The sequence below is a fragment of the Piliocolobus tephrosceles genome, chromosome 4 (assembly GCF_002776525.5).
Source record: "Piliocolobus tephrosceles isolate RC106 chromosome 4, ASM277652v3, whole genome shotgun sequence".
NCBI lineage: Eukaryota > Metazoa > Chordata > Mammalia > Primates > Cercopithecidae > Piliocolobus > Piliocolobus tephrosceles.
In genome coordinates this window covers 74,810,278-74,834,520 of record NC_045437.1, presented here as the reverse complement: position 1 = coordinate 74,834,520, position 24,243 = coordinate 74,810,278, and the positions used below count along the sequence as shown (strand labels likewise).

Genomic DNA, 24,243 nt, shown 5'->3' with positions numbered 1-24,243 from the left:
CATCAAAAAAGAAGAAAAACTTCAAATAAATAATAAATAACTTAATGATGTATCTTTAAAAAAATTTTTTTATTATACTTTAGGTTCTAAGGTACATGTGCACAACGTGCAGGTTTGTTACATATGTATACATGTGCCATGTTGGTGTGCTGGACCCATTAACTTGTCATTTACATTAGATATATCTCCTAATGCTATCCCAACCCCCTCCTTCCACCACAGAACAGGCCCTGGTGTGTGATGTTCCCCATCCCATGTCCAAGTGTTCTCATTGTTCATTTCCCACCTGTGAGTGAGAACATGTGGTGTTTGGTTTTCTGTTCTTGTGATAGTTTGTTGAGACTGATGGTTTCCAGCTGCATCCATGTCCCTACAAAGGACACAAGCTCATCCTTTTTTATGGCTGCATAGTATTCCATGGTGTATATGTGCTGCATTTTCTTAGTCCAGTCTGTCATTGATGGACATTTGGTTTGGTTCCAAGTCTTTGCTATTGTGAATAGTGCTGCAATAAACATATGTGTGCATGTGTCTTTATAGCAGCATGATTTATAATCTTTTGGGTATATACCCAGTAATGGGATGGCTGGGTCAAATGGTATTTCTAGTTCTAGATCCTTGAGGAATCGCCACACTGTCTTCCACAATGGTTGAACTAGTTTACAATCCCACCAACAGTGTAAAAGTGTTCCTATTTCTCCACATCCTCTCTAGCACCTGTTGTTTCCTGACTTTTTAATGATCACCATTCTAACTGCTGTGAGATGATATCTCATTGTGATTTTGATTTGCATTTCTCTGCTGGCAAGTGATGATGAGCATTTTTTCATGTGTCCGTTGGCTGCATAAATGTCTTCTTTTGAGAAGTGTCTGTTCATATCCTTTGCCCACTTTTTGATGGGGTTGTTTGTTTTTTTCTTGTAAATTTGTTTGAGTTCTTTGTAGGTTCTGGATTTAGCCCTTTGTCAGATGAGTAGATTGCAAAACTTTTCTCCCATTCTGTAGGTTGCCTGTTCACTCTGTAGGAGGTTTCTTTTGCCATGCAGAAGCTCTTTAGTTTAATTAGATCCCATTTGTCAATTTTGACTTTTGTTGCCATTGCTTTTGGTGTTTTAGACATGAAGTCCTTGCCCATGCCAGTGTACTGAATGGTATTGCCTAAGTTTTCTTCTAGGGTTTTTATGGTTTTAGGTCTAACATTTAAGTCTCTAATCCATCTTGAATTAATTTTCATATAAAGTGTAAGGAAGGGATCCAGTTGCAGCTTTCTACGTGTGGCTAGCCAGTTTTCCCAGCACCATTTATTAAATAGGGAATCCTAAGATCAGATGGCTGTAGATATGTGGTATTATTTCTGAGGGCTGTGTTCTGTTCCATTGGTCTATATCTCTGTTTTGGTACCAGTACCATGCTGTTTTGGTTACTGTTGCCTTGTAGTATAGTTTGAAGTCAGGGGGAGTGATGCCTCCAGCTTTGTTCTTTTTGCTTAGGATTCTTTTGGCAATGCAGACTCTTTTTTGGTTCCATATGAACTTGAAAGTAGTTTTTTCCAATTCTGTGAAGAAAGTCATTGGTAGCTTAATGGGGATGGCATTGAATCTATAAATTACCTTGGGCAGTATGGCCATTTTCGATATTGATTCTTCCTATCCATGAGCATGGAATGTTCTTCCATTTGTTTATGTCCTCTTTTATTTCATTGAGCAGTGGTTTGTAATTCTCCTTGAAGAAGTCCTTCAGATCCCTTGTAAGTTGGATTCCTAGGTATTTTATTCTATTTGAAGCAATTGTGAATTGGAGTTCATTCATGATTTGGCTCTCTGTTTGTCTGTTATTGGTGTATAAAAATACTTGTGATCTTTGCACATTGATTTTGTATCGGGAGACTGAAGTTGCTTATCAGCTTAAGGATTTTGGGGCTGAGACGATGGGGATTTCTAAATATACAATCATGTCATCTGCAAACAGGGATAATTTGAATTCCTCTTTTCCTAATTGAATACCCTTTATTTCTTTCTTTTGCCTGATTGCCCTGGCCAGAACTTCCAACACTGTGTTGAATAGGAGTGGTGAGAGAGGGCATCCCTGTCTTGTGCGAGTTTTCAAAGGGAATGCTTCCAGTTTTTGCCCATATGATATTGGCTGTGGGTTTGTCATAAATAGCTCTTACTATTTTGAGATACATTCCATCAATACCTAGTTTATTGAGAGTTTTAGCATGAAGGGCTGTTGAATTTTGTCGAAGAACTTTTCTGCATCTATTGAGATAATCATGTGGGTTTTGTCTTTGGTTCTGTTTATATGCTGGATCACGTTTATTGATTTGCGTATGTTGAGCCAGCCTTGCATCCCAGAGATGAAGCCCACTTGATCATGGTGGATAAGCTTTTTGATGTGCTGCTGGATTTGGTTTGCCAGTATTTTATTGAGGATTTTTGCGTTGATGTTCATCAGGGAAATTGCTCTAAAATTCTCTTTTTTTGTTGTGTCTCTTCCAGGCTTTGGTGTTAGGATGATATTGACCTCATAAAATGAGTTAGGGAGGATTCCCTCTTTCTCTATTGATGGGAATAGTTTCAGACGGAATGGTACCAGCGCCTCCTTGTACCTCTGGTAGAATTCGGCTGTGAATCCGTCTGGTCCTGGCCTATTTTTGGTTGGTAGGCTATTAATTATTACCTCAATTTCACAGCCTGTTATTGGTCTATTCAAGGATTCAACTTTTTCCTGGTTTAGTCTTCGGAGAGTGTATTTGTCCAGGAATTTATCCATTTCTTCTAGGTTTTCTAGTTTATTTGCATAGAGGTGTTTATAGTATTCTCTGATGGTAGTTTGTATTTCTGTAGGGTTGGTGGTAATATCCCCTTTATCGTTTTTATTGCATCTATTTGATTCTTTTTTCTTCTTTATTAGTCTTGCCTGGCGGTCTATCAATTTTGTTGATCTTTTCAAAAAAAACCAGCTCCTGGATTCATTGATTTTTTTGAAGGCTTTTTTTTTGTTTCTCTATCTCCTTCAGTTCTGCTCTGATGTTAGTTATTTCTTGCCTTCTGCTAGCTTTTGAATGTGATGGCTCTTGCTTCTCTAGTTCTTTTAATTGTGAGGTTAGGGTGTCAATTTTAGAATTTTCATGCTTTCTCTTGAGGGCATTTATTGCTATCAATTTCCCTCTCCACACTGCTTTAAATGTGTCCCAGAGATTCTGGTATGTTGTATCTTTGTTCTCATGGGTTTCAAAGAACATCCTTGTTTCTGCTTTCATTTCATTATGTACCCAGTAGTCATTCAGGAGGAGGTTGTTCAGTTTCCATGTAGTTGAGTGGTTTTGAGTGAATTTCTTAATCCTGAGTTCTAGTTTGATTGCACTGTGGTCAGAGAGACAGTTTGTTATCATTTCTGTTCTTTTACATTTGCTGAGGAGTGCTTTACTTCCAATTATATGGTCCATTTTGAATAAGTGCCATATGGTGCTGAGAAGAATGTATATTCTGTTGATTCGGGGTGGAGAGTTCTGTAGATGTCTATTAGGTCCGCTTGGTGCAGAGCTGAGTTCAATTCCTGGATATCCTTGTTAACTTTCTGTCTTGTTGCCTAATGTTGACAGTGGGGTGTTAAAGTCTCCCATTATTATTGTGTGGGAGTCTAAGTCTCTTTGTAGGTCTCTAAGGACTTGCTTTATGAACTGGGTGCTCCTGTATTGGGTGCATATATATTTAGGATAGTTAGCTCTTCTTGTTGAATTGATCCCTTTGCCATTATGTAATGGCCTTCTTTGTCTCTTTTGATCTTTGTTGGTTTAAAGCCTGTTTTCTCAGAGACTAGGATTGCAACCCCTGCCTTTTTTTGTTTTCCATTTGCTTGGTAGATCTTCCTCCATCCCTTTATTTGTAGTCTATATGTGTCTGTGCATGTGAGATGGGTCTCCTGAATACAGCACACTGATGGGTCTTGACTCTTTATCCAATTTGCCAGTCTGTTTCTTTTAATTGGAGCATTTAGCCCATTTACATTTAAGGTTAAGATTGTTATGTGTGAATTTGATCCTGTCATTATGATGTTAGCTGGTTATTTTGCTCATTAGTTGATGCAGTTTCTTCCTAGCATCAATGGTCTTTACATTTTGGCATGTTTTTGCAGCAGCTGGTACAGGTTGTTCCTTTCCATGTTTAGTGCTTCCTTCAGGAGCTCTTGTAGGGCAGTCCTGGTGGTGACAAAATCTCTCAGCATTTGCTTGTCTGTAAAGGATTTTATTTCTCCTTCACTTATGAAACTTAGTTTAGCTGGATATGAAATTCTGGGTTGAAAATTGTTTTCTTTAAGAATGTTGAATATTGGCCCCCCACTCTCTTCTGGCTTATAGAGTTTCTGCCGAGAGATCTGCTATTAGTCTGATGGGCTTCCCTTTGTGGGTAACCCGACCTTTCTCTCTGGCTGCCCTTAACATTTTTTCCTTCATTTCAACCTTGGTGAATCTGACAATTATGTGTCTTTGAGTTGCTCTTCTTGAGGAGTATCTTTGTGGCATTCTCTCTCTGCTTGGTGGGCTGCACCCACTCTCCTGCACTCACTGTCCTGCACCCACTGTCCAACATGCCTCAGTGAGATGAACCTGGTACCTCAGTTGAACATGTAGAAATCACCCATCTTCTGTGTCGCTCACGCTGGGAGCTGTAGCCTGGATCTGTTCCTATTTGGCCATCTTGGGACTGCCTCTCTTAATGATGTACCTTAACTAGAAATCCTAGAGCAAACCAAATCCAAAATTAGTAGAAGAAATAATAAAAATCAGAGCAGAAATAAAATCAGAGATGAAAAAGGAGATATTATAACTGATAATGTAGAAATTCAAATGATCAACAGTGGATACTATAAGCAACTGTATGCCAGTAAGTTGGATAATCTAGAGGAAATGGAAAACTTCCTAGACACATACAACCTCCAAAGATTGACCTATGAAGAAATCCAATATCTGAACAGACCAAAAACCAGTAACAAGATTGAAACCATAATAAAAGTTCTCCCAGTGAAGAAAAGCTCGGGATCCAGTGGCTTCATTGCTGAATTCTACCATTTAAAGAAGAACTAATACCAAGTCTACTTAAACTATTCCAAAATATAGAAGACGAAGGAATACTTCCAAATTTATTTTACAAGGTCATTGTTACCCTGATACCTAAACCAGACAAGAACACATTGAAAGAAGAAAGAAAGAGAGAGAGAGAGAAAGAGGGAGGGAAGGAGGGAGAAAGGAAGGGAGGCAGGCAGGCAGGCAGGCAAAAGTACAGGCCAGCATCTGTTGAATATCAATGCAAAAGTCCTCAACAAAATACTAGCAAACTGAATTCAACAAAACATTTAAAAGATGATTCATCATGACCAAGTGAGATTTATCCCAGGGTTACCAGGATAGTTCAACATTCATAATTCAATCAGTGTGATTTTATCATATCAAAGAGTGAAGGACAAAAAAACATACGATCATTTCAATTGATGCTGAAATAGCATTTGATAAAATTAAACATCCTTTCCTGATAAAAAACCTCAACAAACTGGGGATAGAAGGAACATACCTCAATATAGTAAAAGCCATATGTGACAGACCCACAGTTAGTATCATACTGAATGGGGAAAATCTTAGCCTTTCATCCAAGCTCTGGAACACAACAGGGATGTCCACTGTTATTCAACACAGTACTGGAAGTCCTACCTCGAGCATTCAGACAAGAGAAAGATGTATAGGCATCCAAATGGAAAGGAAGAAGTCAAATTATCTTTGTTTGCAGATGATATTATCTTATATTTGGAGGTATTTTGGGGTATAAGAGCATGCCTACAACTTACCTTTATTGGTTAAGAAAACAAAATGTGACTGGGCATGGTGGCTCATGCCTGTAATCCTAACACTTTGGGAGGCCAAGGCGGGTGGATCACCTGAGGTCAGGAGTTTGAGACCAGCCTGGCCAACATGGTGAAACCTCGTTTCTACTAAAAATACAAAAATTAGCTGGGCGTGGTGTTGTGTGCCTATAATCCCAGCTACTCGGGAGGCTGAGGCAGGAGAATTGCTGGAACCCGGGAGGTGGAGGCTACAGTGAACTGAGATGGCGCCACTGCACTCCAGTCTGGGCGACAGAGCGAGACTCTATCGCAGATAAATAAATCAATAATAAAATAAAAATATATGTTTACCTAGAGAGATAGCTAACACAAATGTAGTAAAATGTTAGCATTTGGGGAGTCTAGGTGCAGGGTATGCAGAATTTTTTTTACTCTTCTTGTAAGTCTGAAATTATGTTAAAAAAATAATAAATATGAGTTCTAACTCCCTCACTTACAGCTCTGTCCTCATGTTGAAGTCTTTATGCCTCACTTTCCTCATGTGTCAAATGATGATCATAAAGGGACCTACAATATAGTAGTATTATAGGTATTAGCTTAGTTAATACAGTAATGCCCTTAGAACACTGACTGGCACACAGTAGTGCTGCATTAAGTGTTTGTCATTCTATCTTACTTCATGCTCTTCTTCCCTTTAAAACCAAAGTTTTTGAAAGAACTATCTGCAACAAGTTTTATTCATTTACGTCAAACTCCCTGCCCATCACAGTTGGATTTTGGTTCTCCAGCACTTCATTCACTATGCCTTTTCCAAGGTTGCTACCTCCTTCTTTCTAAATCCACTAGACACTTTTCTGTCTATATCTTCCTTGATCTTTTCTTAGCATTGTACTACACTAACTACTTTGTCCTTTTTGAAATAGTCTCTCCTCATGGCTTCTGTGATTTTTCTCTTCTGGTTTTTCTTCAAACTCTTCAGCTGTTTCTTCACTATTGTGTTTGCCTTTTACTATGCCTTTTCCTTGAGTGCTGGTTAATGTTTTGCCAACTGATGTCTATAATAAATGCAATTGTAGTTTAGAGATGAGTATATTATTTCCTTCTTTGAAGGTGGGTTAATCTGTATTCTCAGTCTCTTCAGAGGGATCATTTTTGTGTAGTCAAAGGTAATAGATCACAAGATTTAGAGCCTACCAGTCAAGACCAATTTTAAATATCTCTGGTTGCAAAATTGTCTTTCCCTTAGGGTGTTAGTAAATCTTGCAGGGCAGTTACACATTTATCTTAAAGCTGAAAAAAAAAAGAAAAAATAAGGCTTACAGGAGTCATTTGGAATCTGAGCCCTCACTCTATCTCTCAGCAGAGAGTTACTTTGTATTCATATCTCTTCTTATTGTTGATTCTAATGATCAAAGCCAAGACTTCTCATAGAGATTATTTATGAGAGATGTAAGGGTTAAGAGAGTACTTTGAAAACCAGATGACTTGGATTCACAGTTAGTCCGTACCTTTTACTAGCTTCGTGAACTTAAGCAAGTTACTTGACTTCTCTATGCTCCAGTTTTCTCATCTGTACAATGGGGATCATAGTACTGACAACCTTAGAGCTCTGTTGGGTGGAAAGAATGAGTCAATGCATGTGAAGCACTTAGAACAGTGCTCAGTGTAAGCTGTTATTAAGGCAATATTCACTGTTTTTGAAGAAGACAGACTATAGTAAGATTTTAATTTTGTAAGCTTTCTTATTGCTTCTTTTATATTTTACTTATTTAAAATAACTTCTGTAAAGCATATCATTTGCCAGGCACTATTCTAATTACCTTAAAAATACAAATTATTAATTTTTTAATAGCAACACTTCAAGGAAAGTTCTCTTAATATTCCTATTTTATATTTGAGAAAACTGAGGCACAAAGAGGTTGTGTAACTTGCCCAAGGTCACAGAGCAGCAGGTCTGCTTTCTTAACCAGTGCATTATGCTGTATCTCTTTTCCATTTATAATCTATATGTTTAAAAATTTCACTTTATTTTTATTTGACAAATATTTAATTGTATTAGTCTATAGGATCACCTGTTCCTTTTCTGTATTCAGTTCACATACCTACTCAGTGACCTAGCCAAGGTTTTTTTTATTATTTCCTTTTGCTTCCCTCAAATCATTGACAACTTGGGAATTAGAGTGACATGATCAATGTTTACCCCACTGTAGAACAAATGTTTGACATTACTTTGATGGGAAATGAGAGGATAAGCTTTTTGTCTCAAAGCCACTGAAATGGACATCTAGCATTCCTATCCACCAAGCATCAAAATTCAGTCATGTCTCTAGTCATTGTAACAACTATAAATACTCCTGCTTATATTTAGTTATTTCCTACAGAAGTGATACAGCCCCCAGGAAGAAACACTTGTCTAACCAATAACTAATGAACCAGCACAGAGAACTCTAGATGGGAGAAGACAAAGAAGAGAGATATATAGGTGACTGTATATTTACACATGATTATGAGGTTGTTGCAAGAATAATTGCGATTTTTACCACAATGGCAAAAACCGCAATTCTTTGCACCAACCTAATAAATGCATAGCAATAGACTAGGAATGTCTAACCAAAGTGCTAATTCTGAACTCTTGATAAAGAAGGGGGCATTCTAAACCTAGAACTAAAAGCATTGAACAGTCAGGAAAACTGAGGGATGAGATAAAATGGAGGTCAGAATAAAAGAATTTTGAAAGTTTTATAGGAGGAAGAGAGTGGAGAGCAGTGAAATTATTATGATATTCTCATCTTGTGTTAAAAAAGTAGTAAGATAAAAATAATTATCTTGAGGTGAAAACCATGGGTTTTAGTGGGGGAAATAGTTAATATCTTGTTTACAGGTAATGGTAGAGAAGTATGTGTCTGATTATGAGAAGGAAATAGGAGTTCTGTATCCCCAGACTTCTTGTGCAAAATTTAGTTAAAACCTATGCTAGTAAACTTGTTCTGGTCCTGTTTAGAAAGGAAGAGGTAATTATAAGTACTAGGGCTTCAGGAGAGTGCAGCTGCTATACATGAAACCTGTAACAGTATATGAGGCCTGTATCTGGCAAACCCTAGGCTTTCTTGAGTGAAAACTTTCTTCTATTTGAGTATATCCATGTCTGGGGATATAGAAGATACTTTCGATGTGTCAACTTTCTTTCTCTCTCTCTCATTCTCTCTCTTTTCTGTTTTTTTTTTTTTTTTTTTTTTTTAATGGAGTCTTGCTCTGTCACCCAGGCTGAAGTGCAGTGGCACAATCTCAGCTCACTGCAACCTCTGCCTCCCAGGTTCAAGTGATTCTCCTGCCTCAGCCTCCTGAGTAGTTGTGACTACAGGCGTGCGCCACCATGTCTGGATAATTTTTGTGTTTTTTGTAGAGATGGGTTTCACCTTATTGGCCACGCCGGTCTCACACTCCTGACCTCAGGTGATCTCACCTCAGCCTCCCAAAGTGCTGGTATTACAGCATAAGCCATGGCACCTAGCCGATGCATCAACTTTCTCAACAGTTGCTGGACTATAAGCCAGATAAGTATGGTCTTACAGCTCTATATAGCAAAGCTTATTTTTTTCAGTTTTTGTTTTTCTCAGAAGATAACTATTAATAGATATAAAAGTATGGTGGGAATTCAGTATTCACAAAGGAAAATAAAGGAACAAATAGCAGTTTTATGAAGCCAGAGAAAAAATAAGAAGAAAGAAAACATATAAAATAAATAATAAATATTAAAAAATAATAAAGGTGGAAGAAATAAAATCAAATATTTCTCATCTTGAATATGAATGGACTGAATTTTCTCATCAAAAGACAGACTTACCAATTGGAATGAAAAAAACTAGCTACAGGCCATTTATAATTAAAGCACCTTAATCAGTTGATAAAAGTTGAAAATAAGAAGGTAAGGAAAGAGATATTAAGCAAATATGAACAAGAAAGTGAGATTCACAGTTAATTAAAAGCATTTAACAGGATAAAAAGGAACATTATAAAATGAAAAAAGGGTAATTTGTAAAGAAAGTAATAAGCACAAACCTATTTGCACAAAATATATGGCAACCAAGTAAATATGTAAAGAAAAAATCTATTCAAAATATGAGGAGAAATTGATAAAATAGTTACAGTGTGTGACTATAATGTATTGCTCTCATGTTGGATATTCCTAGTAGACAGATATAATAAGAAAAGTAATCAAAAACTTACTTAGTAAATATAGCTAAAACCTTATATCTCTTGAACAGATAATAGCCACTTTTAGGAGTATATCCATTGAATATTTTCAAAAAATGAAGAACGTATTTAGGCATAAAGAAAACTTAAAGATTTTGCATTCTTTGACCTTAAGCAATGAAATTAGACTTAAAAAATTTTAAAGGATACCAGACCAGTTGCAAAGTAAGAAATGTACTTTCAGATTAAAGAACGTGTTTAAAGAAGAAATGCAAACTTTTTTCTAAAGCCCAGGAAATAAAATGCTTTATTTCAAAATGTGTGGGACATGGCTAAATTTATAAAGATCACCATTTGTAAAGTATAGGGATAAAAAAATAAATAAACAACAAATCAAAACATAAGAGGGATCAACGTTGATTTTGTAAAATAGGATACAAAAAAATGTATAAGTTGAAAAGTACATATTAAATCTAGTCTTTTGGAAAGAAAATAAAACGGAAAATTCCCTTCTAATTATTATGAAGCAGATAGAGGTGGCAACAGTAGACAAATCTGGAATATGATAATAAAAGAAATTAAAATATTTAAAGCTGCATGGAATTCTGTAGCACACATTTGAACTTTAGGAGAATGAAAAGCTGGTAATTAGTTTTTACTGCTCATCTAACGTATCTGAGGAAACTAAAGGCTTGAAGTGGGACAAGCAAGGAAGAATCAAAACAATTTGTTGTGCAGAACCCTCAAAATGGTCAACCACAAGTTACCCCAGGAGAAGGTGGTGAGGGATGTAGCAGACATAACTTCAAAGTCAGGAAAGAAGAATGATTGTATCCCCAGAATATCTCTGTTCCAGTCAGGATAGCTATTTATGCAAGAACAATGGCCATGTGGAAATAAAAGCAGCGTTTTATTAATCTGACCAAGTACCTGATAACTCCTAAACGTAGGCAAGCAATTCTAAAATGTGAGCCTTAAAATAAGAGCCTTAAATGAGACCTCTATCCTCCTGAATCTCTACCTGTTTCACCATCAAACCCAGAAATGTCATTCTAAAACACTGCAATTTTAGGAAAAGCCAGTCTGTCCAATGTCTAAGGACAAGGGGTCAATAATGAGCATGTTTTCCCTCAGTGCCTGAGCCACTTTATTAGGGCAGAATCCTAGGTCCATCTTTCCTCTGGAAGGAGAGAGAAGAGAAGTGATAGCAAGACCTCTTCCCACCTGGCCACCTTACCTATCTTTAAAAGAAGAGGTGAAAGAAGTGAGAAGATGTCCCACTACACATGGGTGTGGGAACAGGCAAGAGGATGGCCTGGATTTGCCCTGAAAATCTGGCTCTTGGGGAAATAGCAGGAGGCACTAAGGGAGCCATTGCACAATGTGGCAGACAAACAGAGGATGAAGGAATAATCCTTCATCTGATTAATAAGTAAATGTGACCCCAATGAGGTAAAGTTATTTGCCTCCTTGATATACACCATCAGTGTGGGATCAGATCCAGTCTCAATAGCTTACTGGCCAGTATTCTTCCTAGTTTACCACACTCATTTTGTCACTGCCCGGTGATCCAGTGTGAATTTTGGATTCAGATTTGGAGTTTTGATCCTAGTTCCACCACTAACCAGCTGTGAGATGTGGGCAAGTTTCTTAACCCCTTTGTTACCCTAGTTTCCTCATATATTTAGTGCAGATCATGGTAGAGCATACTTCATAGGGTTTTGGTGATGAATGACTGAGAAAATATGTAAAGCTCTCAAAAACAGTGCATGGCACATGGTGAGAGCTCAATAGATATTAGCTATATAATTTCTTTTAAAAAGAGAACACAGATTTTATCATATTCAGGACTTTGTTTTCATTGGTTATTTAGTTATAATTGAAAATATAAAAACTAAAGTTTGAATGTATTTTACATTTTGAATTCGGTCAAATCAAATAGATTTATGTCTGTAATACAGTCAACTTACGTGTTCTGATTGTGAGTATTCTGTCCTTTGGAGTTTCCTTTGTTTATGATAAATACTGGTTTTGGAGTCCTTCTAGAATAAAATGCATACTCTCAACTGGGCGTGGTGGCTCATGCGTGTAATCCCAGCACTTTGGGAGGCTGAGGTGGGAGGATTGCTTGAGCCCAGGAGTTTGAGGTTGCAGTGAGCCATGATTGCACTACCACACTCCAGCCTGGATGACAGAGCAAGACCCTATCTCAAAAAACAACAACAATGACAACCACAAAACAACCAATGCTACCTGCGGATTGCTCTAACAGGATTTCACATAACGTTTAATGGTACAGATGAGATTTCATATCTTCTGTAAAAACTACTGAGTAATATTGAAAGAGCACTTTGTATCTTCCTTGCCCAGATGCCTCACAGGATGCCTGCCATTTCACAAGTTACCCACCCTTTCTCTGACACCCCATTGTAATTCAGGCTTAGGCTTTAATGCATATTGAGTCCAGATACAGAGTATTAGATCTGATTTGCTGTTGGTATGCAGTTTGCTTAGATGTCTACTGATTTTGCTTTTGACAAATTTAAATAAATGAAATTGATGTTTTTGTAGGGTTTACTTTAGACTGTTGCACTGTGCAGTGGGCTGGTGTTGAAACACAATAGCTTTTAAATTGAACTGCTTATAGAGTGATCTGTAAAATCTTTCTAGATGTCTTTCTATAACTGCTGTGGTGGGCTAGGAATCATTATTTGTTTTTGCAGGCAAATTAATGGGTTGCGGTGGCCGTGGAAACTGCCTTCTAGTACAAGGTTTGAAAAGTGCATTTAATCACTTTCTCAGGGCATTTAGAATAAAGAATCAGGCAAAGTCATTTACAATCCAGTTTGTCTTTGAGAATATTGAAAAGCAGAGCTTCATAATGAAAGTATTATATCATATGTATGACTGTGTATGTGTCTGTGTCTGTGTTTGTGTCTGTGTGTGTATTATTAGTTTGGCTTTATTTCAGTGTTCCTATTTATTTTATGGTTAAAAAGACCATAGGGAACCAAAAGTGACTAATTTACTTTTCTTTTTTTTGAGACAAGAGTCTCACTCCATCACCCAGGCTGGAGTGCAGTGGCACGATCTTAGCTTACTGCAACCTCTGCCTCCTGAGTTCAAGCGATTCTCATACCTCAGTCTCCCAAGTAGCTGGAATTACAGGTGCATGCCAGGTTAATTTTGTATCTTTAGTAGAGACAGGGTTTCACCATGTTGGCCAGGCTGGTCTCGAACTCCTGACCTCAAGTGATCCACCCGCCTCAGCCTCTCAAAGTGCTGGGATTATAGGTGTGATCCACTGTGCCTGGCTTCTAAAAAGTGACTAATTTTCTTACTTGCCTTTTTTTCAGTTGCTTCAAATCTTTGAAAGTAGTAGCTATGAATTCATAGTATCAATGGTGTATAAATGAGAGTCCTGTTGCTTAATGGGAAGAGAAAGGGAAAGCTGGAATCCAAAAATCTTAGTATTCTGATCCCATCCACCTGCTCACAAATGTTCTTTGTCAGTTTCCTAAGTTTTGTAATAAAATGTCATTACCAAAAGTTTGGTATAAGTATATTTATATTGATATTGTTTCTTGTGGTGAAGTTTTCTAAGTTTTAAAAATTTTTAGTTGGGGTTTTTATTAGTTTAGTTCTAAAAAATTACAAATCTTATTCTTACCACCACCTTGAGATTTTTATTGTGAGCATTATGATTTATTGTTTTTTAATTTTTTCAAAGAGTTGTATTTTAAATATATGTATTATGAGGGTTTACAGTATTCCAATATTTTTATTTTAATTTTAGTATATTCATGAATATAAACAATCTCTTTAAACATTACTTGTTTTTGGGATTGTCTTTTTAATTGCAAAAGACCGTTACCAGAAGAAAATTACTTAAAATGGGGTAATAGATTATGATGTGTCATAGAATTCTGATTTTTATACTAGCAATATATAATAAAATCTTTAAGAAAAATAAATCTAGCATAACTGAAATCTGAAGTTGCACATATATTCTTATTTAGAACTACCTTTCATTATGGCAGGCAACTTGAATTGCTCTATACTGGAAAATTTAATGTACCACTCAATTACTATTCTTTAGCCCAATTTAAAATAATAGATTGGGAATAAAGTCTTAATGCAGTGTAACCTTTGGAACATCAGAAATAACCTCTTTTCTTTCCAGAAATCAGTATACAGTAAGGGCATCAGTTTTATCACACTGTATGAATAGATTTGTAATAGCACTTAGACCTTTTTTTAATTGCATAAGTATATGGATTTCTTCTGTCTCACCCAACTTAGGCTAAATAATAATTTAAAGACATGCTGTTATTTTAAAATATATACCTTTTTATTTAAAAGCTTTTTTGATCATCTCGTTCTGATTCTAGCGAAGGACTCAATATTGTAACTTAATATTTTTATGTAATTTCGTAATTGAGTGTTTTGAAAAATTTTGCAATGGTAAATATTGTGATAAAATTTTGGCTATGGAAAGGTCCTTATTCTCACTTTTTTCTTTAACAGTCATACTGTGTATAACCATGAAACTACAGAAAATATTAGGACTTTGCAAAATTGTGAAAGGACTTTATAAAAAGAACGTTATCTTTCCTCGTGATGCCATCTTTTAATGATAGCTGTCAGCCTTTTCACTTATAAAAAACAAATTTTCTGTGTGAGGTGAAAATGTTCACTGAAATTAATTTACACACCCTCTCAAATTCCTTTTGGAATAGGGGAGGATACAAATAAGCAAATAGTAATAAAACTAATTTGCATACTCTAAATTGTTGGTCTTAATGGTACTGATGGAAGGTTTCCAATTTGTCACAAAGCAGTGACTTTTAAGAAGATAAATTATATTGAAATGTACTTTTTTAAAAAATATAATGCCAAAATACAATATTGGACAGATTTATCCCTATTTCTTTTGTTGACCAAATAATCGACCAGGATTTATGATTTTATAAGCAGACCTTGATGATCTTATCAGTTTGATATATTTTCAGTGTTGTAGATGCTAATACATAAAGAGCAGAAACAGTTTTGATTTGGAATCATAGTACTTAATTGATCTGTTTCTTTTTCTGTATTATCTATGGGTTCTCAAATGGGCTTTGTGGACCACCTGTCTCAGGAATCATCTGTGGTGCTTTTTAAATTAAAACATAGCTATCTGGGCCCCACCACAGAAATACTATTTTGGAGCTGATCCCAGGAACCTGTCTTTTTAGTAAGAACCCTGGGTGATTTTTATGGGTATTGCGGTTTGGGAACTGCTGCTCTAGCGCAGGGGTCAGCAAACCATTTCTATAAATTGCTAGATACTCAATATTTTTGGCTTTGAGGACCTTATGGTCTTCATTGTAACTATTTCTGCCATTATAGCACAAAAGCAGCAACAGATCATGGAGAAACAAATAGGTATGAGCAGACAGACTTGCTTCCAGAATTTGTTCGTCTTTGATAGAATCTAGATTCTAGACCATTGGTTTTTGCTCTATGAATATTTTCTAAGATATTCTTTTCAAAATCAATTTTAATGAGATTTCCTGTGTTTATTTTTTTGATAACTGAAGAAAATTCATAAATACAGGAATAATTCCTAGATATACATTAAATGAATTAATAGTTGTAAAACTTTTTTAATAGTTAAAACCTTTCCTATGTTAATATTAGAGTATGATTTAACTTACTTCTAACTATGTAATCTGCTTCTCATATTAGGTTCCTGTTGCTAGAGCAAGTATTCTTTGGCTAATTGGAGAAAACTGTGAACGAGTTCCTAAAATTGCCCCTGATGTTTTGAGGAAGATGGCTAAAAGCTTCACTAGTGAAGATGATCTGGTAAAACTGCAGATATTAAATCTGGGAGCAAAATTGTATTTAACCAACTCCAAACAGGTGAGAGGCAAACGTTAGTCAACCTATCTAATACGTACTTTCCTCTTCACTCTGATCAAACAGCGGAGGTCTGTACCTTCATTAGTCTGACCATTCAGCAATTCCCAGGTGCCTGTTTCAGGTTCTATGTTAGATGATGCTAGTGCAAAGAGATGACATTCTATAGTCTAGTAGGAGAGAAAACATTAAAAAATGAAATAGTGTGTGGTAATGCTGTAGCAGAAGTATTGACATACAATGGAATTCTAGAGGAATTACTGAAGGTCTGAAGTAGATGCGAGGTCAGAGAAAATTTTATAAAGGATGAGACTCTTGACTAAGGGCTTGTAAGGAGTGATTTACTGTACAGAAAGAGGAAAGCACAGGGTCAGAGTCAAGAAATAGCTTGGTGTCTCTGGGAAATTTTTTAAAGGTGAGTCCAGAATGGCAGGTGCAATGGTCTGAAAGTTTATATCCCCCAAAGTTCATGTAGTGAAACCTGATCACCCATGTGATGGTATTAGGAGGCAGGGCCTTTGGGAGGTGATTAGGTCATGGGGCTGGAGCCCTTATAAATGAACTTTATGATCTTATAAAAGAGATTCCTGAGAGCTCGCTTGCCACTTCTGCCATGTGAGGACACAGCGAGAAGGTGCCATCTGCAAATTAGAAAATGGGTGCTCACTAGACACCCGAACTTTGGGTACCTTGATCTTGAATTTCCCAGTCTCCAGAACTGTGAGAAATAAATTTCTATTATTAGTTATATTATTAATAGGCTTCCCAGTTTATGGTATTTCCTAAAGTAGTCCAAATGGACTAAGACATTTTGCAGTTTGAACACATGGAGTGGCTTGTATGCTCGAAGTAGTATGGACCTTGTCCTGCAGAGGAAAGGGAAACCACTGTTAATAGTAGTATAATTTACCAGATTTGCAATTTAGAATATTCATTTTTTAAGTCCATTGACTTTTTGAGCAGCTGTTAATAAGAGGGATCATTTTTGCTTCCATGTATGAAATAGGGACTTTTCCTATATCTGAATTGCTGTTCTCTGTGAGTGGACTTACCTGTTTAGTATAATTGAAAAAAGATTCTTGCTCATTTGCAGCTAGGCTTCTTGGGAAGATTTATGCTCTGTGTCCTATCTATTTTTCTCTAATTTTCGCTTTTTCTCTGACTCTTACTTTTGCCTTTATGATTTTTTCCCTCCACATCCCCTCTCTATCTTTGTATTTGTCCCCTTCCCCAAAACTCCCTCTGCCTAGATATCTCTCTGACATCCTTCATCCCTTCAGTGCCCCGCCCCTGTACTACAGTCCAGTGGGTTTGTCATTCTCTCCTTTCTCTTCCATCCCTGTTCGTTTCTCTCTTTTGTATTTGCTGTGTACCTCTATATGTGTCTCCCTCTTTGTCTGCCTTTCCTGCTTCCCCATAGACCACACTTATTTTCTAGTAAGCTAATGTTTGCCTTTCAGAATCCTCAGGTCGATTCCTCAGATTCATTTCTATATGGTTTGGGATTATCTTCATCCCTAATCGTGATATGAGTTGTATTATTATAGCTTTTGCTGATTCATCTGCAAGATTTGTAACCAGATAATTGCAAATAATGGAGCATATTTCCATGATTTAGATTTTGTCTTTAAATTTTAAGTCGTCTTTAAAAGGAATCAGTTAATCCTTTCCAAGTGTCTGTAGATTTCTTCATACATTGAGATACTTTCTAAAAACTGAGTAAAGAAAGACCTATGTTTGCTGTTGAGTTTCATGTTTCTTGATAAAATAGAGGGATTTTTAGCCTGGAACTCCGTGGTATTTACTAAAATCCTGTGGTATGGCAAAGGTTAATATAATACCTAGACTGTTGGGATTTTTTTCTGTCTTGTTTGGCCGCTCTAAATGTATGTAGCTTATGTATTATTGTTAAAGTAATACCAAAATTGAATATCAATCAAGACTTAATCGAACTAAGTAAAGCTTCTTTCTTTGACTCTTTGTAACTGTGAATAACCAATAATGAAATGTAGTACTGTTTGTTTAGATATTGTAGAGCGTGTTTCATGTCTTTTTATTCAGTGAATTTGAAGACAACTAGTTTGTACTCAGGTTTTTTTTTTTTTTTTTTTCTTGACCTGTTTTATTAATGGCAGTTTTGGAGCTCAGTTTCTGAAGTGTTTTTTTGTTTTTGTTTTTGAGACAGAGTTTCCCTCTGTCACACAGTCTGGAGTTCAGTGGCGTGATCTTGGCTCACTGCAACCTCTGCCTCCCAGGTTCAAGCAATTCTCATGTCTCAGCCTCCTGAGTAGCTGGGATTGCAGGCATGTGTCACCATGCCTGGCTAATTCTGTAGTTTTAGTAGAGGCGGGTTTCGCCATGTTGGCCAGGCTGATCTCGAACTCCTGACCTCAAGTGATCTGCCCACCTCAGCTTCCCAAAGTGCTGGGATTACAGACGTGATATTTTATATTTTAGAATGATACTTCTAGAAAACTACGATAGGCTTCACCAACCAGTGGTGAAAACACAGTGATTTTTTAAAAATCACAAATTTTTATATAGCTCATTGTTTTTAAGTGATTAAATATGAAAATAGATTAATAGTGTCTTGAAGAGTTGAACTCTATTTTTGAATATTTCTCATTTCTCAAGAAGAGGAGATTGAGATAATTAATAACTGAAAATTAGTTTTTTGTTTTGTTTTGAAGACAGTCTCCCTCTGTCACCTAGGCTGGAATACAGTGGCATGATCTTGACTCAATGCAACCTCTGCCTCCCGGGTTCAAGCAATTCTCCTGCCTCAGCCCCCTGAGTAGCTGGGATTATGGTTTCCTGCCACCACACCTGGCTAATTTTTTTTGTTTTTTTTTTTTTGTATTTTTAGTAAAGATGGGGTTTCACCATTTTGGCCAGGCTGGTCTCGAACTCCTGACCTCAAGTGATTCTCCTGTCTTGGCCTCCCAAAGTGCTGGAATTACAGTCGTGAGCCACTGCACCCAGCCTGAAAATTGGTTTTCAAGAACGGTTTTAAGCACCATCAACTTGACAGAAATTTTAAAAATTATGTAATCCATTAGATACAAGACAGACTGAAATAATTGTTTTGACTGAATTATTAAAAATTGTTTTCTCTACTTACTTATTTTAGCCATCTTTAAAAGTAAGGTAGGGAGAGTTGGCTACAGTGATGAGGAGCTGGTTTGCCATGAAGTCTTGATATTTATTTGTAGATCTGAATTCCCAGTGGCCTAAATACCTCAGTGAACATTTCTATAATTTTTATTGAATTATTTAGGGTTATAGTGAATGTCTAAATTGATTTTTATAAGACTCAGCATATTGCATTTATTTGTATGTTCGAAGAATAATCAAATAACAAACCTCTTTATCTACCTCAAAGTATTTTTGACCTAATATAAAAAATAATTTAAAAATTAGCAGTCTGTTTTCAGTATATCCTAGACTGTCCCTACTATAGAAAACAGCTTTAAACTCCAGAAAAATACAAGAAACAAATGACTTTCTGAAGACACAGAATAGTAAAGAAAAGCAAGAGAATCTGGAGGGGAATTCATACTTAAAAGAAGGAAATGGCACACAGTTATTGTCCCTGTTTTTATGGCTTTTATCCTGAGGACAGTCTGCAGTTGGCACTGTGCACAGTGGCTAGACCTCCAAAAGGAAATGCAAAGTCCTTCTGGCTTGAGGAAGTAGAGAAGAGAGTTCAGGAAAGCTACAGACATTGGAAACTTAAGGAAAAATAGTAGAAAGGAGAGAACCAGTGTAGGGGTATCTCAAACTCTGGGAGTAATTGTACGTAAGTTTTGGCTGGTGTCTGAACTACACTTGTGCAGGGTGGATTCAGAGAAACACAGCTAGGAATTAAAGAACCAAGCTGAAACTTGAGGTGTACCCAAGAGACAGAGTTTGTACCTTGAACCCCAACCAAGTTAATTACCTGCTAAAACAAATGAAAATCCTGTACTCATTCAAAGAGTTTAACATAATGTCCAGAGTCTCTAAAATACATAGCATTCTTAACGTCCAAATGTATCTTGTATATCCAAAATTACTCAACATAAGAAGAACCAGGATGGGGAGTTATTATTTAATGAGTACAGAGTTTGTATTTGGGAAGATGAAAAATTCTAGAGATGGATGGTGGTAGTAGTTGCATAATATGGTAAATAGACTGTCTGGATTCAAATCGTATTATGCTACTTACTACATGATTTTGGACAAATCATATAACTTATCCAAGATTTCATTTTCTCATCTGTAAAATGGGAATTATTATAATATAGTCAATTTTGCTATATTGCAACATGTATGCTCCTAAAATCATTGTGCTTTACAAAATCACACAATAAAAACCATAGGGATTATTAGAAAAATGGAGTTAGAGTCGCAACACCCAAAAACTGTATTGATGATATATTTTTTAGAAAGGAACCTAAAAAAAAAAAAAAAAAAAACAGGAGTACAATTTTACATGTGTTAAATGGTTAACAAATAAATACTACAATGATACTGCTCTTCATATTTAAAAAGACTTGAGGTTTGCTTATGGAAGAAAGGTTATACTTGCTAAGTGGTAGAAAGAGGGTTAATCTGAAATTGGATGGAAAGTTGTACCTCCTAAAGAGCATGAATATGGCACATAACACATGTAGATGTTAACCTCTGAAGTACTTGTTTGAAGTATGTTTTGTGTATTCCTACACGTCTCTGTTTAGCTGGGTGCATTTTTATGGCTTTAGCTAGTATTTCTTGCAGAAGAAATCACCACAAAATTCATGTTATGCCCAAATTGTTCCCTAATATGCCAACTGAGTTGGAACAAATACACATTTTCAAAACAAGCATTAGAGCAGAACTGACTGTACCTACCTTACAAAGTTATTATGAGGATAACATGAAACAGTTCATGTAAAATGTTTAGATTTCCTTGCACATAATAGTGCCTAGTTCATTTTAGTTATCCTTCTTTTGTAACCCTCGCAAGTAACTGCTGTATTCTTCTTAGGGAATATGATGATTTACAGTAAAGAAACTAGTTACTGAGAAAAACTGTATTCTTATTAGGATAAAACCACTGATTTCGGTTTATCCTACTGAGATTTTCTAAGTAAGATGCTGGAATCCCCCCGCCCCTCTTTTTTCTTTTTTTTAGTTTGTGAAGAAAAAAATGGTTAGAAATAAATATAAATAAATATAAAGAGTAGAAAACACTCAAATTACTCCTCACAGAGGAGTAATTTCACTTTTATGTGGGGAAATTATGTGAGTAATTTCACTTTTATGTGGGGAAAAAGTTGAAAGACTGAAACCAGTTGAAGTTGCTGAAATCTAGAGCTGTTAAGGCAGTATAAAGATTTAGCGTGACTTCATTGAAATAGTCTACCGAAGTTTGAGGAAGAAAGGTAGGATTTAATTAAACTGATTAATAACAATTTAAAAGTTAATGAATAAAAGATGCTTTTGTTTTTAAACTCTGTCTAATAGTGTGTCATCTTTGAAATGCAGTGGTAAGTGCCATAAGTTAATGTTTTTCTTAGTTCATTTTTATTTTTGGTTAGGAAATACTGCAAACCTATGGAAAAGTACCTAATGGCATAAATACGTATGTGTATATCTACCACTAGGATTAAGTTGATATTCACATTTGCCTTGATTGATTGATTGATTGATTGTAAGGTGTATAGAACTAGAACCTCAAGCTTCTGTTCATACCTTCCTTTCTTCCCGTTGGTAACCACTGCCACCTTGTTGGTATGTTTCATTCAATCATCCATGTTTTATATTTTTATTATATGAATATGTATCCATAAGGAATGTATAATTGTTTTTGTGGGTTTTCAAATTTTACATAAGTAGATATTCTACTTTATGTGTACATTTACAACTTTTTTTGCTTAATATGTTTTTGGAATATGGATATATGTAGATACAATTTAATTACTATCTCTGTCAGACAATTAAGTTTCTACTTTTCTGCTATTAAAAAAGAAAGTGCTTTCTTGAGTTCTTTTTTATTATTAGTGAGAGATTTTGTAAATCACACTAATGTTTTAGGGATTCCTCCTAAAGTTAAAAGCAGATTCTCTTTTGCCCTGTGATTCAGGTCTTTGGAGAAATCTCCTTCCCCCAAAGCCTCTTTAATGTGATTTAGCGAAAGGAGACTTGCACACTCCGCAGTGACATCTCTACCCTTTCTTTGATATGTTTTCTTGGCATTGAAAAACTCAAGTAAATATAACATAGCAAGGAAGACCTTACAGAAAACTTTTCAAGTTGACAAAAAAGTGGATACTATTAAATTCAGAAATTCCATCCCAATTCACATAAAGAATCCTGTTTAGTCATGAAATTAAGAAACTTGTTAGGGCCGGGCCTGTAATCCCAGCACTTTGGGAGGCCGAGATGGGCAGATCATCTGAGGTTAGGAGTTTGAGACCAGCCTGACCAATGTGGTGAAACCCCATCTCTACTAAAAATACAAAAAAAATTAGCCAAAACGTGGTGGCACATGCCTGTAATCCTAGCTACCTGGGAAGCTGAGGCAGAAGAATTACTTGAACCCGGTAGGCAGAGGTTGCAGTAAGCCCAGATTGCAGCATGGCACTTCAGCCTAGGCAACCAGAGCTAAACTCCGTCTCAAAAAAAGAGAAAAAAAGAAAGAAACTTGGTTAGATGGAACGACGGTACTGCTTTAGGTTTGCCTCTGGTATAAGTTAAGAATTCCACGTAGAGTTTACTTCATTTACCAAACACATTTGTTGGTATCATCCCGTTAAAAAATAACAACAGTTTAGAACCAATATAAATCTTTACTATGCCGAATGCAGACATCTGCGTCCTTTTTATATAATAGTAAAGATATTAGAACTATAGTATTAACAGTAAAATATATATTAGGACTACATTTTAAGAGACCTTTTTAGTTATTTGTATTACTTACAAGCTATTAGAAGAAAGTTATTTTTTGAATAAATATTTACCAGTTTATTGTCAGAGTATTTTGAGAAGTCTTTTAAGTAATGAATTTCTTTCTTTTTTTTTTTTTTTTTGAGACTGAGTCTCGCTCTGTCACTCAGGCTGGAGTGCAGTGGCGCAATCTCAGCTCAGTGCAAGCTCCGCCTCCCAGGTTCACGCCATTCTCCTGCCTCAGCCTCCTGAGTAGCTGGGACTACAGGCGCCGGCCACCATGCCTGGCTAATTTTTTCTATTTTTAGTAGTGACGGGGTTTCACCGTGTAATAATGAATTTCTTAATTTTTATGTAACAGTCCTTCAAATTCATTTTTCCTGTGTCACATTGACTTAGAGTCAATCTGAAGAAAATGTAATTGATATAATTAGTATCTGGATAGCATTAGCCATTAGTTGGTACCAATAATGGTTCCTTAAATCTAAGCAGGAAAATTAGTCTGAAAACAAAATTTAATAAATAACTGTATATATGATATTGAATATTTTTGTTGATAGTACATTATATTGTCTTTGCTTATCTTGTGTAATTTATGAATACAACAAATTTGAAAGTGCTATTTAATTAATGTCCCATCTGGTTTTGGATTGAGCCTCTAGTGATATTAAAATGTCATGATTGTTTACTTAAATGTTGTCTATTTTCTTCCTACCAGTTTCCCTGGACAGATCTAATTTATGCCTGTTGTCTCCATGCCATCTAGTTTAGGATTTGTCCCAAATTTTTAATGAAGTAATATCACTAATATTTGCATTAAAATAGCACAGTTAATTTGTAGACCTCTGCTTTGAAGTCTTCTAGTTTCTGCCATAATTTTGTCTAGTGGCATGTTAAGACACAAGTGCAGTGAACAGAGATTTCATTTTAATACGTGAGCCATTTACATCTGAAAGACTGTATCTTTTTCCCACCCTTTCTAGATGTAACATAACTAACTTCTTCCTTTTAGAACAGCATGCAGGGTTTCTGCTGATAAGTGAAGTATACTCTGACAAAGCAGGTGGGAAAAGCTGTCTTTGGCTTTGCTGCAAGTGGGGAGATGAGTATTTAACAATGCTTCATTTGCCAGCAACTTGATATACCAGCAAGTGTTACCATGGTCTATGAGATGCATGAAGCTCTAGGCTGCCAGTGGGTGAAATTAAAGGAAGACATGGAAAGTTAGAGGTTGGTTATAGGTGAAATATGTGCAGGAGTAAAGACTGAATAGTCCTGCCCTAGCTCATTAAAGGGAGTGGTGAAAGTACTCTTGCTACAGTAGTTTTGTCATTTATTGTATAGTGTAGGTCTAAAGTTTATTATTTGGCAGTTCTTTTTTTAACTTGTTATAAAATC

The 24,243-nt window shown here is 36.1% G+C and overlaps 1 protein-coding gene across 5 annotated transcripts in view; it reads left to right on the top strand.

The window, feature by feature from the left end:
- AP3B1 (adaptor related protein complex 3 subunit beta 1) overlaps positions 1 to 24,243 on the top strand; it is a 314,641-nt gene that overhangs the window by 158,995 nt on the left and 131,403 nt on the right. For all 5 annotated transcript variants that reach the window (XM_023214919.1, XM_023214920.1, XM_023214922.2 and 2 more), the window contains exon 15: positions 15,763 to 15,939. In XM_023214919.1, coding sequence (XP_023070687.1) covers positions 15,763 to 15,939 — 177 coding nt within the window. The remainder of the gene's footprint in view (positions 1 to 15,762; positions 15,940 to 24,243) is intronic.